Source organism: Pavona decussata, unplaced genomic scaffold (assembly GCF_977016875.1).
Source record: "Pavona decussata unplaced genomic scaffold, jaPavDecu1.1 SCAFFOLD_232, whole genome shotgun sequence".
Taxonomy (NCBI): domain Eukaryota; kingdom Metazoa; phylum Cnidaria; class Anthozoa; order Scleractinia; family Agariciidae; genus Pavona; species Pavona decussata.
In genome coordinates this window covers 696,488-712,628 of record NW_028145637.1, presented here as the reverse complement: position 1 = coordinate 712,628, position 16,141 = coordinate 696,488, and the positions used below count along the sequence as shown (strand labels likewise).

The following is a 16,141-nucleotide window of genomic DNA, read 5'->3' as shown; positions in this document are numbered from 1 at the left end:
GGTTGTATTTTGGTCAAAACTGCTCATATTTTTGACAAGGAACCTTTGTATGACGTGAAATTGCTGTTAGAGCACCGGGAAGAAAATATTAAGCGATTTCTCCAAGAAAGAACAAACTATAAATAGGTTTTTATCGTTTTCTCTACAATACACGGGAAAAACTTGAAAAAATTGGCCATTTTTTTCAAGTTGTAATCCATTTCCATCCGCAGCCAAACATAATTTTAAATATCAGTTTCTGTGTACTAGTAGAGTTATTGTTAACAAAACTGAAACATTATTTTGACGATTTCATCGATTCAAATATGTTTTTGGCTATTCAAAGTGACACAAAAAATAGGTGACACTGCCCCTTTAAGATGCAACGAGAACATCAAAAAACCCCGGTAGATTTAGTAAGTAAAACAATAACTTTGCACCCTGGATCACATTCTTAGGTACATGTTTTTTCCTTTTCTTTATAACGTGGACTACTACGTGAAGTTTCCTAATTTCACGTTTGAAGGAGGACGTAGACAAACGACGACAAATATTTCTTTCTCTTTTTAAATTTGGAATCGGGCAGTAAGAATTCGACTGCAGGAGAATTTTTTCCCCTCTGGTCTTGAGGACATATTTGTGTGGCTTTTTTGTGTGACAACGCGGGAACACTAAATTGTTATAAACTAAGGACATTTGTATTGCATGCTTAATGAATAAGCGGATGTCTTAGAAAACAAATAGTTTATTTCGACAGCTTTCACGGCTTCAGATTGGTTGATTTCAATCCATTTTGATTCTTATTTCCGATTCACAAGATAGGAGTTCCTGTTAGCGAAGGAAACTGACAGGTAGTAAACAGACTATTAAAGGATGTGAAAAGGCACTTGCAGCGTCAGAATTCAACATTAATTTGTTTTAATTATATTTTTTGGGCACATTGCTTTTTAACTTCCAAAAATTCTGGGGGGGCTCAAGCCCCCCCTGCCCCTCCCCCCGCTACGGGCCTGAGGGGGAGGTGTTTAATGCTTTCGTCAAGGTGATTCCAAACTTTTACAGCTGCAAAGCTGAAAAATCTAGTCGTCCGTTCAGCAGCAAATCTCAAACGAATTGTCGGGTTTTCGCGGAGAAAACTTGAATTCAATAGATTTTTCCAAATATCTTTGTCAGGTTTCAAGCGATTTCTCGAAGTCAGTCTTGCGGGAATTACCGAACTTCGGGGATGGCTTATTATTGGAGAGAATTTTGCGTTTCAAAAACAGGCTTGATCAGGCAGAGTGGCTCGGTCCTTCGGCTTTTATTCAGAAGAATTTATTGTTATGAGGATTTCCGCACGACTTATGTCGGGATTTATGTTTAGAAGGAATTATACTGATTCGGAATTTCATGGTATACCACATTGACACTGCAATGTGTGAAAGCAAAATAAAACTATGTTTTACCAATTCAAGGTCAGTAGATGCTGTTTCTCGTCTTCAGTGGCAGAAATTTGTCTCAAGTGATCCGCGACAACGTAGATCAAGTACTCTGATACTAGACTTATGCAAGCTTTCTTTTTACTTTAAAACACGGCCTGTATTGCGATCAGTAGAAGGCATATTTTAATAGGCCCACTATTATGTTAACACCTCCCCCCTTAAAAGGGGGTACGGTATTCCTTCATAAGTAAGCCCTCGGCTTATGCAGTTTCGTAAGGGATTTCGGGGCACCCTTATATCCGGGGCGGAGGGCTTACAAGCGGAATAAGAATATTGTTTGGAAACAAGCTGATTTCGAAACGTACTTCATTTCTTTTCAACACCAAATTCGAAACTCTAAGTGACTGGACAAAAATTGTAGGTGGAGGGTGGGTTGGCCCGAAAAAGCATGTGGCCCACCCGGCGCACCCCAACCGGATCTTGTACTTTTACCCGCTCCCTAACTAACTGTATTTAGGCGGCTTTCGTAGAGGCAGGCCATCTTCGTAGAGCGTGCGTTTTGTTTTCCATAAAAATCATCCCTCCGTTTCAGAACAAAAAGCTTTCTTTTAATGAGAAGATCATGTAAATTTCCCTTTTTCCTAATAATAAAATACTTGATTTCATTGACTTTCGAAAAAGCCGTTCATTCACCTCCGTAGAACTTGCGTTTTCCAGTTTTCTGGCGTTATAATTAATTCACAACAAAGAGCAGTTTTTGAGTTGAACGATCATGTGATTTTCCCTTTTCCATGATGAATAAAATTAGTCTATCCACCTGTGGTATACCACTAGTACTTATGATATGTCATGCCACCAAAACGTGCTTCATCTTTTATACTGTCAACTTTAGTTTTACGTAGTTCCGTCATTGCGCAAATACGTGTAAAATAAGCCGGCATGTCCGGCAATGCAAATTCTCATTGTACCTGCAGAGGGCTAGTTTGGCCAGCCGAAATATAGTACACTCTAAAACGAAATTCTACGTTGTATCGGTCTTTGCTTCTCTTATCATTTGTATTTGTTTAGCCGATCAGATCAACAATTGATCCAACGTATACCAGCTGATTATCGTCCACGGTTATTGCTTAGACATCACTTGAAAACGGGTAATGCATGAAACAGGGTCAGGGGACGCCTAGAGAACCAGGAGGCACACAGCAACAAAAAGGTTCATGCAAGAAGTACCCCAGTGGGTACTCCCTTATATGGGCTATATAGGTATGTGCGGCCCCAAAGGGTATGGTTTTCAGCCGTTTTGGTCATAAATAGGGTATCGATTTTTGCACTCTAGTCTTGAATTCGTTTTTTTAGAAGAAGCTACTTCTCTATCATGATGTTTACGGCAACTGTGTACGTGCCGCAACGGCTTGTCACGCCTTTAACATTGGTCTGAACTAGGGAAAGAATTATACGGGCAGGTCTGAAACAGGGTAAGGTCTTAAATAGGTAGGGTATCAAATTTTTGGTCAGGTCATAAATAGGGTAGGGAAAATCGCAGATTTTGGTCATAAATAGGGTAAGGGTTTTGGGAAGCGGGCCGCACACCCCTACCCAATTTTCTTGGGAGTATCAGGCTTCGTGCAAAAATGAACGGAGTAATTCCGGTTTTGCAAACTGATACCGAAAAACGATGTGGATGACGTCACAGAATGTTGCGTCTATCGCGCCTGTGAATGGTGCGCAGTCACGTGCAAGTACAACCTGGAAACACAGATATATTTAGCAGTTGTAAAAAGATTGCTCGTTCTTTCTATATATAGCCAAAGTGATCTGAAATTTTTTTTTGACATTATTCTCCTCGAAAGCTAAGGGACCTATAAAAGAATGTTTTTTCCCGCGTACCGAGTGCGGTCACGTGCGGTTTTCAACTTACAAAAGAAGTGATTGACAGCAAGTCAGATGTGACATCCCGTATGCGGAGGTTGCTGTGTTGTTTCGTACAGAGTCGAAAGGGTTTGGCAATGAGTAGAATAATTTATCAAGTGAAGTACTATGTGTATAAGCGTACAGCACTCCACAAGTAAAGACTTTGGCTGCAACTGAGGCTGTTACTAGAAAAGAGTGCAAGAATTCCGATCTCCTGAAAGAGGCAGAAAGGTAAGATACAATTGCAATACATAAAGAGTCGACCGAGAAGTCATCAGTTTAATACGACGAACACAACTGTTTTTCCTTCGGCAATTTTGCAAATTTGTCTAACCTCTTAGCGTTTATAATTGATAAAGAAAATTATATTTTCGTACTAATCATATACCGGACCTTTTTCGACAAGGTTCTTGTTGTGAAGAATTAGCTGAAGATATGAAGATTTGTGTTTCGTTTAAGACTTATCAAGAATTTATTAACACGATCAGTGATCAACAAGTTAAATCTTAAGCTTCTAAAGTGAATATTTTGACTATGTGCGTGAACGTAAAAACGTGTCGATTTATGAATAGAGGAGTATTTTAAACTCTTGACCTGGAAATAAGGGTTTAATTGTGATTTTTAATCAAAATGGCGGAACGTTTCATTTAAACGTGCGCCATATTCTATAGGTGGCCTACCATGATGTGTGGAACTAGGTTTTTCTGGAAGAAAAATAATTATTGGAAGCAGCTGTTAAATATTGCATAACTTTGATTTTATGAATATTGACATTTTACGATTTGTTTCTTCAAGAAAATCGTGAGACTTGGCCCAAAAGCTCTACTTGGACATAAGTTTGTCAATTTTGTGTATGACCATAAAAGGCTATATTACAGTGAAGCACTATTTACTCGTGGTAGTTAACTTACTATGTTGTTCAAGGTGGTTCTATCTGCTTCGCCTAAAGGCTGTGATCATAAAGTGTGACCGCACACAACATACAAACACAAAACAACTGCCTATGAGCAATTTTGTGGTACCTTCATTTGGGAGAGAAAATCAGTAAGCTTAAACTGATTATGACTTCTCAAGGACTTACAAATAACATTTTTTTTTATATTTGTACAATTTTGTGGATATTAATTTTAGGCATTTGATAGTAATTGTGCTCAGTTAGAACTCGCACTTGACAGCAAAGCAATAGATTTCTTAGAACATAAATGTAAATTAAATCCCTCCTTTTCTCTCCCCTGGGATATGTACTAATAAAACATATTTCACCCATATATGGTAGCAAAAATTAAAATCACCCACAAAATAAGTACTTGAATCCCAAATAAACATTTAGACAAGAACTATATTTACCTCCCAAACTACTGTAAGATAAGATAATCTTTATTTGAACATGCATTGGACAATTCATCAGCTGTATCACATTTACACTGTATAGCTGTTAGTTTATATTCAGTTTCTTGTTTTTCAAATTTGGAACATAAATAGTCTGGAGTCAAGCCATGTAGAGACTTATAAACCATTGTAGATCTCTGGATATTTTTATTATGCTGTTGGGGAGCCAGGTTTTTCCATCCAAGGAGTTCAGTTCCAGTATCTGCATTATCATAGTTTGAGAAAGTCAAAGCATGGGCTGATCTATTTTGTAATTTTTGTAACTTATTCTGCATAGCTATCCCACAGTTTCCCCAAACAGTATTAATTTGCAATAATCAAAGTTTGGTTGTATCAGAGCTCAGTATATTCTGATCAGAAACTCAGTCCAAAATTTTTAATTGTAGCCTGAACATGTTCAAAATGTATATTAAGGTAAATCTACAGATTAATATAGTTTTGAGGTGTCTCCCTAGGGTTTTAATCTTGTATGCGCATTGATGACACAGCTTCAATGATTGCGCTCGCGAACTGACACAAGCGCATGTACAACAGTGAACAAGTCAACAATACAGCTATTAAATAACAGCCCTGGAGTAGAAACAGAAAACCTATGCTACACAAAAATTGTGTTACATAGGTGTTGATTATGACATTTTAACCACTATACAGAGATATTGTTTATCCCGTGATGGTGTTGACTAGCTGTGTATCACCTGATGAAGACCAGCTGTTATAACAGTGGAAAGGTGGTGATCAACACTTATGCTACACAATCATTCATGACACAAACGATTGATTTTGATCTTTCATACCAAACCACAATCTTGACTGACACCTTTCTTAGGGATCATGTGGAGTTCAGTCTTGAGAGTCACAATACACCTGTGTCAGTGAAATTTAATGTTCATTATTTTGCTCACTGATGCAATATACAGTATTTATAGTAAAAAATGAATCTTCAGGATTTTAACTACAGACTAAATGTTACCTTACCACCTGACATACAGTATAATTTTTTTTTATGGTGGAAGCACATTAGTACTATATGATGAGCTCACCATAACTTACAATTTTTATTTTGATCTTAAATAACTATAATATTATTGAAGGGATGCCTGGAAAATAGCCCTAAATGACTTCTGATAAACTGCTAGATTCTCCTTCTAAATTACCTTACATGTATGTTTCCTTATTAAAGGGGAAAAATTGAACTTGAGATCAAGAGTCACTTGGGCCATTTTCCATGCACCACTTCAATAAATAAATTATTATCTTATTAGACATTTTGGTGTGTAGTATCGCAGTGTATTTTTGTATTGTTGTGCTGTATTGGCATGCCTGCATCAAAATGTAAACAACATTTAATTTGGTGAAAATATACAGTGATACAGTGATAGTAAACACCAAAATACCTATTTTAAGGAATTTATTAATATCCAACTTAAGCTGACAGGTAGCATGCTTAGAAAACTATAATTATAATAAATTATTATTAATAGTTACATATATAAGGAAAAACTGAAACAAGATGAATGAACATGCACATTAGAAAAAGTTTTTTGTTTTTACTGCAGTGTACAAATAACCACTAAACTGGTTTTTAATGGACAATAACTAACTGTACAAGCATCGTGTCATATTGATTTCATACTCACCCTGTCTTGTTTCATGGAGTTGGATAATTGCAAATTATTAATAGAGTGCATGGTTGGCTCAAGGGTAACTTCAAAAGTTTGTATTTGGTCAATAACAAGGTTGGTGTGAAAGGAATGATCAGAAGGCAGGGTTCTGTTGTACCAATTATAATCTCTATTTAAAACTCTAATTTATTTCCTTTGCATGCGCAGGGACAGTGAATCCATTGATCAGCATTGATGTTATGGCACCTGCAGTTTCATGATTTGTCCTTATAACCAATAATGTCTGAAGGTGATATTAGTGGTACAAACCAGGCAGCTGGAACAGAGGACCTCAAGGAAGGTGTTGTGCAAGAATGTTCACCAACTAATGATGCTACGGCTGATGAACTATTTGACTCTTTTATGGAGATTGCAAATGATCCCACACTTCAGCACAGCGACCAGACAGACACACCACTTGGACAGAGTGACATTGTAGAGCCTTCTCATCCTGTCATTCACAATGGAACACTCTGTGAAAGTGATTTGGTAGATTCACAGTCGTGTGCACAGGTTATAGAAACTGAGAAACTTATAGCTGAAGAAGCAAGGTCTTCTAATCCTGATTCTCAGTTTAAAGACACTGACACAAATGGTACAAATGAAAGGGCCACTTCCCCAACAGTTGGCGGGTTAGTGAAAAGTGACTCTTCAGAAATGGTTCCTTTGGATGATAAGCCAAGCTTAGATGAGGATCCTTTGCAAGTCACAAGTGTACCAATGGGAAGCCCAGAACTGGGCACTTCAATTTCAAGCTCAGTTAATATGGATGAGGGCAAACCTGGGGAAGTTTGTGTCACAACAAGTGATGACTTACTAACAGCTAGCTCTGTGACACCAAATGAAGATGAAGTAACTGAAGGGCAAAGCTGTGAAACTGAACCGTTACAAAAGAGTTCTGGAGACAATGCCTCAGCTGATCCAGAAGATCAGACGGACAGTGATACTGTTTTATCAGACAATAAAGAATCGTTCACTGAGAAAAGTAGTTCACCAAATGATAGTGATCCAGATGCGTCAAAAACAGAAGTCGCGCGGAGGTTGTCAAAGGCAATGGAGGATCTAGCCGGTTTGGAGCAGCTGTTGTCCAATGCTGTGTCAGAGTTCAAAGTACCAGTCAACGAGAAGGAAGAGGATGCAGATAATGAAGGAAAAGATGGTAACACTGGTGAATGTGTGAGTCAACTGACTGAAGATAAGAACGAGGAGCTTGGTCCAGGGAGTGCTGTTGCTGATGTGCAGGAGAAGAACAAAGATGAAGGAGATGAAGCTGTATCGCAAGATTCAGAAGTGGTTGTTGATGGCGGGTCTAATGACCCTGTTTTTGAAACTGACAAAGAAGAAGTTGTATGTGAGACAGGTGCAGCAACAGATCTATTAGATGCAGGATCACCTGATGACAACTTGAATAACAAAGGAGCATTGGGAAGCAGTGATGAATTGTCTGCAGAAGTTACGGACAGTGAAAGCAAAGGAGCAGAAGAAACTAAAAACACCGCTGCGGTATTGGAAGAAGAAAAACAAGACACCTCAGAACTGGAAGATGCTAAAATGGAGAGATCTGTTGAAACACTGGAAACAGCTAAACAAGCAACACAAAGTAATAAAGACTTGCAAATTGAGGACAGTGTATTAGAAGCTGATAGAATGTCAGATGCACAAGAAAGTGCCAGTCAGGAAGGCTCAAAAATGCAAACTAGTACTGAAGAATCAACCAGAGAAACATGGAGTGAAGAGTTAAAAAATGATGCTGAATCTGCTGTGGAAAAGTCAGATTCAGCCAATGAACTTGACAATGAAGTTGCAAATGCAAGCATGGCCGCAGTACCTGACATTGAAGTTACAATGACTGATGAAAGTGGAATATCAGAGCGTAAAAGCATTGATTCTCTAGAAACTGAAGAAAGTTCAAACAGTCGCCCTACATCTCCAGCTGTTTCTGATGAGGGAATAGATTCTGATGTACCTTCGGATTATGGAGATGATGAGGAGGAGGTTCCATTTGATCCTGAAAACCTGAATTCTTCTTCTAGTCCCAGGAAATCTTGGCTTCTAGAAACAGATAGAGGGCGCTTGTCATCTGACTCCTCAACTGTGTCAGAAAAGGACTTTAAAGAGAAATATGCAAAAGGTGATAATGCTGATGGAAAAACACTGGAAAAGGGTAAGTTCTGGTTATAAGGAAAGTGAGTGAGACATACAGTACAACTTCTCAGTGAACACAGGTCTACTAAATAAGTTAAATTTATTGTAATTTTCATTTTTGAAACCTGGGGTGAGGATGAGGGAAAGAATGTAACTTCATGAATTTTTTTGAGAACATAGAGGCTGTATTGTATGTCCAAAACTGTTTCCTCTGAGGTCCACATGATAGGACGTCCGATGATGTCACATGACTTGGGAATTACTTCAATTTTTCTGAACAGCTACCATCTTGGACCCAGCACCTCCGGGTTTTCTTATTTTGTTGAAAACCTGGGCTCAGAACCATCAAAATGTCACAGTAACATAATTTTGCTGCCTTTTAATTGAAAATACATGTATTTCACCAAAAATACAAAACATTCAAATTTGGAAAAACATGCCTGTCAAAAATTATGTTGTTACCATGGAGGCATCAATGTCACTTGTTAAACTAAGACAATTTGCCCAGTGGCATGGCCTTGGGTGCACAAGAAAATGCTCTGGGTATCTAAGCCTATAATCGTTTTTTTTTTTCTTTGCCTTTATTTGTTTTGTTTATTTTATTTATTTAGTGCTTAATAAAACTTGCTCTGTTAAGGTTATATTGAACTGCTGATTTGTTCTTTAGAAGCTATTGAAACTGCTATTGACTTGGAGCACTTGTTTTCTGTAACTTACAGATTTTTTTTCTTTTTAATAGATTACATCAGGGGACATTTGTTAAAGATGGGAGGCACAGGATTAACACCCAAAAACTGGAGAAAAAGATGGTGGGGAATATAACTTTTCATAATATTACAGGGATTGTTCTCTTGAGTTAGTAAAAGGGTGTTTTTTTACAAGCTCTTTTTTGAGTTTGAAGGAAACATGGTGGCATAGTCAACTGGTTTGTGTGGTCATCTGGCTTGTAATTGAAAGGTTACAACTGTCATGTAATTTAGTACTGTAGTCATGCATGCTTGTTTTGGCCCTGGCTGCTCCATCGGTGCATAAGCATCTTGTAGAACTAAGTATTAACCAGGAACAGCAACAGGGAAATTGTCAACTCTGCCTCAATTTCTTGTCCACACAATTTAGTACAATCAATTCATGTTGGGTTCATCTAGTATTCCACACAACAAAATTTGTAGAAACCAACCACGGCAGATTGTTTGTTCTCATTACATCACAGTTCAGTGAGATAACAATGACTCTTATCTTCTAGGTTTGTTCTTCGAAGTGATAACTGCCTGTATTACTACAAAAACTCAAAAGACAAGGTGCCCTGTGGTGTTATCATACTGTCAAACTATTCTGTGTCAAAAGCCCCGGAAATAAACAAAAATCACTGCTTCAAACTGACCAAGGGTGGTGCAAGAACGTACCACATGTGTGCAGGCAGTGATTTGGACATGAAAAAGTGGATGGTTGCTGTGATGGATGCTGTCAAACAGTCTGGAAAGGAGGTATGCACATGTATTTAAGTTGTCTTAAATCATTGATTTACATGTGCCGGGTGACTATTGCACATTAATATTCAACACATTGTAACACTGCCCAAATGTGGTCATGGTGCACTGAATATATTTTTGTCGTCTGTAGTCAACAAAGAACCTGACAGTGTTATTATTTAGTAACACTGCCCCAATATGGTCAATTGGTGCACTTGATATTTGTCAATCTGTTCACAACTGTTTTACAGATATCCTGTGATATATGTACAGTACCGCCTGAATCCATATGCACATTGGCACGTGTGAACCGCAAGGGCAGAACGCGTGAAGGCCCGCGGGGTTCACGAGACGAAACCATGCGGGTCACGAGACGAAACCGCGCGGTTCACGAGACGAAACCTAGGTTGAATATCTCCCGCGGTCAAAAGGACGAGGCCCAAACACAATAGCATCTTATAGCCTATTGTGATTTTATTGTTTTCCGTTGAATACATTTTTTTCTCAAGTAAACCGTATGAAACATGAAACGCCGCCTTGAAATGCAGCCGGTCTTTGGAATCCTTGCATGGGAGACTAATCTCGGGATTGTTTTAGGTGCATGGATTTCCACCATCGCGTAATTCAATGTACACAAGCCGTCCATGCATTTTCTCTAGCCATTTGTATTTCAAGCGGATTTTTGTAAACAGATCCGGGAAACAGGTCGAGCGCGCGATTTGCTTTCCTCCGATGAATGTTGCATGACTTGCGCGACAAGCATTATCCGTAATTTGCATTAAGGGGACTTCTTCAAGTTTTTCTAGAAATGTTTCAAGTTAAATCAAAATTTAAAGGAATTCATTACCTTTAGATAAAGGAATATCCTTCCTAAAAAAAAACTGTCAATGGTTTATTATGCGCTTTATGTCAGTTTCGAAAAGTAAGCGTCATCTTGTCGGCCTTCGTGGCAATGTTGTAATTTGCTTCTAATCCATGCGTTTGTGTATTTACTTACCTAAGTGGCCGAAAATAATATTTTTGTGTGTACTTTACTAGTATGAAGAAACGGACGTTTTTACTCGAAAATCCGACACATGAAAATCGAAAATATGCAAATCATTCGCATTGAACCTTTACAACTGCGGCAGGCCGTGCCGTCACAGCATCGGAACATCGTTTGTAGCTTTGCTGACGATAAAGGAAATTATTACGCTTGAATACTGTACAAACGCTATTTGACGCTCGGCAAACAAAAAAAAGTTTCATTCGTTATACAAAAGAAGAAAAAGTATTTGTGGAAAACAAACGAAAGCATTACGCATGCAAATTGCGAACGAAATTAATCGAAGCGTGACAACACTGACAACGCTTCATTAGCTTTTTCGATCAATTTGTTTGAAAATTTTCGAGTTCTGCACAGATACTTTCATAGCAGATTTGCTGAGCAATAAACAATAAGTTATACGTGAAAAAGTCGAAGTTTAACTTCAAAGTTCTTCGTATTGACGTACACCTTGATCTCGAGTGACAGTAGCTCAAGCCGTGAGCGATGCATCGATGAGATCGCGAGAGTTGGCTGTGGTTTCCATGAAAATCTCTTGGGTAAATGCGACCTGATAACTAACAATGAAACACAAACAAAGAGAAAGCAAAAGCAATTAATAGCACGAAGATGCGGCCATTGAAGAACGCGTGATTCCCTAGGTTTCGTCTTGGCTTCGTCTTGTGCTTCGTTCGTTCCTCTCGAGGTGGACGCAAGGGCAAAACGCGTGCACTGCCCTTGCGTCCACCTCGTGAAACCCGTGGCCGATGTACATATGGATTCAGGCGGTACTGTACATGTAATTTTGTGTGACGGAGCAAAATGGCAAAACAAAGATCATCTCCAGCTTATCTATGATAAGACTGTACTTTGTCATCAGTATGTTGAATGATAAAACAATAATTATCCTGTCCAATCTTGCGGAATTCATATCCCCTGATTTTAGCCAACTCGAAAGTGCTTAGTATCAGGCGATATTCTGCGTGATTTCGCAGCCAGCAATATTGTTAATTTAAATATACTTAATTTTATGTGTTTGGGAGAAAGCTGGCGAAATAAAGATCATCTCCAGCTTTTCTGCAATAATAAAACAATTATCCTGCACAATGTTATGGCTGAGTGCCTTCAATAAAACCTTGATTTGGGAGGTTACCATGACTGGTGTATACACAGTATAGTATATTGTATTCACCAAACAGCAAGTTTGTTGGAGATGTGAAGCTCGTACAGTGTATGCAACATGTGGCTCAAAGCATAACCCTTTAAGCCCTTGGAAATTTCACCATCAACTATTTTCTTTTTAATTTGATCAAACAATTGCATTATATGTTGAACCTCGATTATCTGGACTCGTTGGGACTTAAGTTACAAATAGTCCGGATAATCGAGAGTCCGGATAATTGAAAATACATGAGGCAGTAATGCAGTAAATATAAACAAAGGAAATAAAAGAAACAGTATTTGAACACTGAGCTACAGGAGACTCATAGGAACTAAGGCCATTAAACTAGCATATGTGCAAGGGAATAAGTGTGGTGGAATATTTTAAGCGTGGTGAATAAATGTGAGTGATGTATTATTTAGTTTATGTATTATTATTATGTATTATTATTAAATGAATGGCCTTAGCTCCCACGAGTCTCCTGAAGCTCAGTGATAGAGCATCCAAACTAGTAATTGGAAGGTCTTAGGTTCGACTCCTGATAGGAGCACTCGGATTCCTCTTTTCTGAGTATGCCTGTGTCATTCACTGAATAATACATCACTCACATGGTTAATATGGTTTATTTAGTAATATTCAGTTCAACCAACTTGTTCAAAGTTTTCTTGTTATTCTTTTTTTTTTTGTCAGTCCAATCCGTTCAATATTTTGGAAGGCAATGTGCACAATGTCAGCATTCCAGCACTGTCAATCAGAGACCCAGATTGCCATGGTTACCTTTACAAACAAGGAAGCAGCTACAAGATTTGGCGTCGTCGCTACTTTGTCCTTAAGCATGGCTTTCTATATTATTACACGGATATGTCTAATACTGTGGCACTGGGTGTGGCCAAGCTTCTTGACTATACAATTAACACAGGGGAACAAAGTGGGAAAAAGTTTTACTTCAGTGCTGTTTCTGCTGACCAATCATCAAGGTCTTACCACTTTGCTGCAGAAAGTGACATGGATAGAACAAGGTAACTCTCAGAATATTACCCATTTCTCAGGTTGATGTTGTTGTGAGATTTGTGCAATGAATGGAAAGAATACATTCACTAGCCAAGGGTGAAATGTGCTTATTTGTGTCTGGTTTTAAAGACATAGATTTAGCAATACCAGTAATTAATAATATAATATTTTTATTACTCGGGCCGTAAGGCAGCACGAGTTAAGGTTTCGGTAGTATTATCAAATTATTTTTTTATTTTTGGGGTCGCGACGGGCCGAGAGATAAAACTTTGGGCCACAAGTTATTGTTCTCGGTCTTGTTTTTTGTACTCGGCTGGAACGAGTTAAGTTTTCGTCGCGTTATAAAATTCTTTAAATTCTCGGTCGCATTCTTTGTACTCGGGCCATGAGGAGTGTATACAATATGCGAGCCAGCGAGGCATGAACAGCCCCAACATAAACTGCTAACCGTTAAGCTAACCGGGGAGCTATTTAAGCTAACCTGAGTGCTATTTAGTGCTAACAGGAGTGCTCTTTAGGCTAACCGGAGTGTTTTTGAGGCTAACCTGAGTGCCTCACACATCTTCCTCGCATGTCTCGCATGCCTCGCTGGCTCCCAGGTTGTGCATACCTGCCGTGAGGCGCCGAGTCTAAAGTTCACCACATGACGTGTCACATACAGGATGGCAGATGCAAGACACAAATGACTAAAAATAAGACTTATTCCTCTAGAATTTATCAACTTTAACAGAAACGGCGTTCGCTTACCTAGAGAGGCATTTTCTATTTTCAAGGCGAAGACTCTTAAACTTTATTCGATAAACAGACGCGAAGAAACTTAATCTGTTTATATGTCTATTTTTATAGTGTCGTTTGTGCATCTCTTCTGCATATTTTAACTTTCCAAGTTTTCCGACCATAATTTCATATTTCGTCTTTTCATAACTAGCACTTTAAAAATTCGATTGGTTTTTTATTATTTTTTATTTACTTTAGTTAGCTTTTTTTAGTTCTTCAAGGTTAGTTTTGTTTAACCGAAAATTTGGCAACTAAATCAGTCTTGGACCCCGCGGGCCAAGATAGATAAAGATGTCTCACGTTTACTATAGAAAAATAATCATGTAGAAACGGTTTCTGTCTTCAAATGAAAGGTGAATAACCAATGATTTCCCCTAAATTTTGTTTGAAAATATAAACAGCGAAACATTGAAAAACGTACAAGGATAAGGTACGCGTAATGCGTAACGTTACTCTAGATCATACCGGAAATTACGATCTGTCGTTGACCCGGCGTCACATACATATCAGGACCGTACAAATGGTTTTTGTCTCTAAACGAAAGGTGAAAACGTAAGAATAAAGCCTGGGATTATAAAAAGCATTCGTATGACAAATGTCATTTTCCCCTGTATTTCATTTTGACTGCAAGAAATGCAATTCTACCTGGTGGTTACTTATTGACTCACCATATCGCTGTATCTATCTATTTGGAAGAATTAGCAATGCTGGAGGTTATCATTGCTAAAAGATTGTAGGCTTACGCACCACGTAGTTAAATATGGCCCGAGTTTAAGCTGAAAACAGCCTCTTGTTGTAATATTTATTAATAATGTGTTAACCAATAACTTGAAATTATAAGATTAGTACTGTACATGTAGGTGACTTCAGTCGCACTTGAACCTTCATGTAAGTGGCCCACACAGCTGGAACTTATTACCTCTGGCTGGTTTCTAGTATGTAGTGCTGTACCATAAAGGAACTAGGAGTGTTGCTACTTCCCCCGGTTGGATGTCTAGCCCAAAGCAGGGTTACAAATTTTGAGGACATGCAGAAGCTCAAGGATGACATAAAATAATTTTAATGTCAGTAATTTGCATGACAGGAAATCTTGATCAAGAGGACTTGTAAAAAGTTTTCTAAGAAAAAGTTGCTGGCGATAAAGGTGCAGCTCCAACATAAAAACTTTGTCATAAAATTTGAATGCTCAAACTACTATAAATTCTTACACTTAAGAAAGTTGCCTTGACTTATGTGTTGCAGTCTTGCTAATTTTCTGCATGCTCTATGTATCCATTTTTGGCAAATTCTTCAGCCAAATTCCATAATTATTTTATGTGGGTGTGTTCACATGACCTGTAGCTGCAAAGTGCTTGTTGAAGAAAACTGGTTGATTTGAATTTTCTTTGTCTGCCAGAAAAATAGCTTATTTATTTCTGGAAGCGACTTGTTCAAAGTATTGTGGTGCAGTCATTAGCATGTTGAACTTTTCAATCAGCCAGTTGGTTTCTGCTTGTTAGTTTGCATGTGTGTTGTTTCCTTTGATAAGAAAATGTCACTCACAATTTTGCCTGTGATCCTCCCAGGTTATTTAATTATATCCAAACAGAATCTAACATCCCCTCTAGGGTTGGGGAAGGGGGGAGTAGTAGTAAAATGAATGCTACATACTACAGAATTGAAACTGTATGGACCGAGTGAACCATGACTTGGAATGTTCACTATGTGCTATGAGTGCTTTGCAAAGGAGAAAATACCTCTTAAAATTGATTTTATACCCTTTGGTTAAATTGATGACCCTGGCTTATCTGTTCCTCCCCCCCCTCAACAACAAGAAAAAAAATCAATGTTGTGCAGTCCCATCAGGAACCCCAACAAAGTACACAGGTGTGCCTTTTAGCAGCTAGAGTGGTTCTAGCTGGTTTGTAGTCAAACAGCCATCCTCTTATGCTTCACAAACTGGTAACCTTGTAGTGCTCAAAGAAATTAGCCATACGTGCTACTTAGGGTAATTTATGTTGATGATCTGATGAACTTTGGGCCTTTGATATATATGATGAACATAAATGCTATTGTTATCATTTTTATCCCTGGCACAAGTTTGTTACGAACTTAAATTTATTTTTTATTTATTTATTTTTTTTAGGTGGAAGTCACGATTGGAGGACTCCATTAAGAAAGGCTCATCAACACATTAACTAGTTCAGTTATTGGAAAAA

The 16,141-nt window shown here is 38.3% G+C and overlaps 1 protein-coding gene across 1 annotated transcript; it reads left to right on the top strand.

Annotated features, from left to right (window-relative positions):
• The first annotated feature begins 3,372 nt into the window (after positions 1 to 3,372).
• Positions 3,373 to 16,141, top strand: LOC146458629 (uncharacterized). The gene is made up of 6 exons (XM_085090544.1): positions 3,373 to 3,536; positions 6,524 to 8,519; positions 9,240 to 9,309; positions 9,744 to 9,984; positions 12,846 to 13,174; positions 16,069 to 16,141. The coding sequence occupies exons 2-6, from the start codon at positions 6,596 to 6,598 to the stop codon at positions 16,118 to 16,120; spliced, it is 2,616 nt and encodes an 871-aa protein (XP_084946670.1). The 5' UTR covers positions 3,373 to 3,536; positions 6,524 to 6,595; the 3' UTR covers positions 16,121 to 16,141.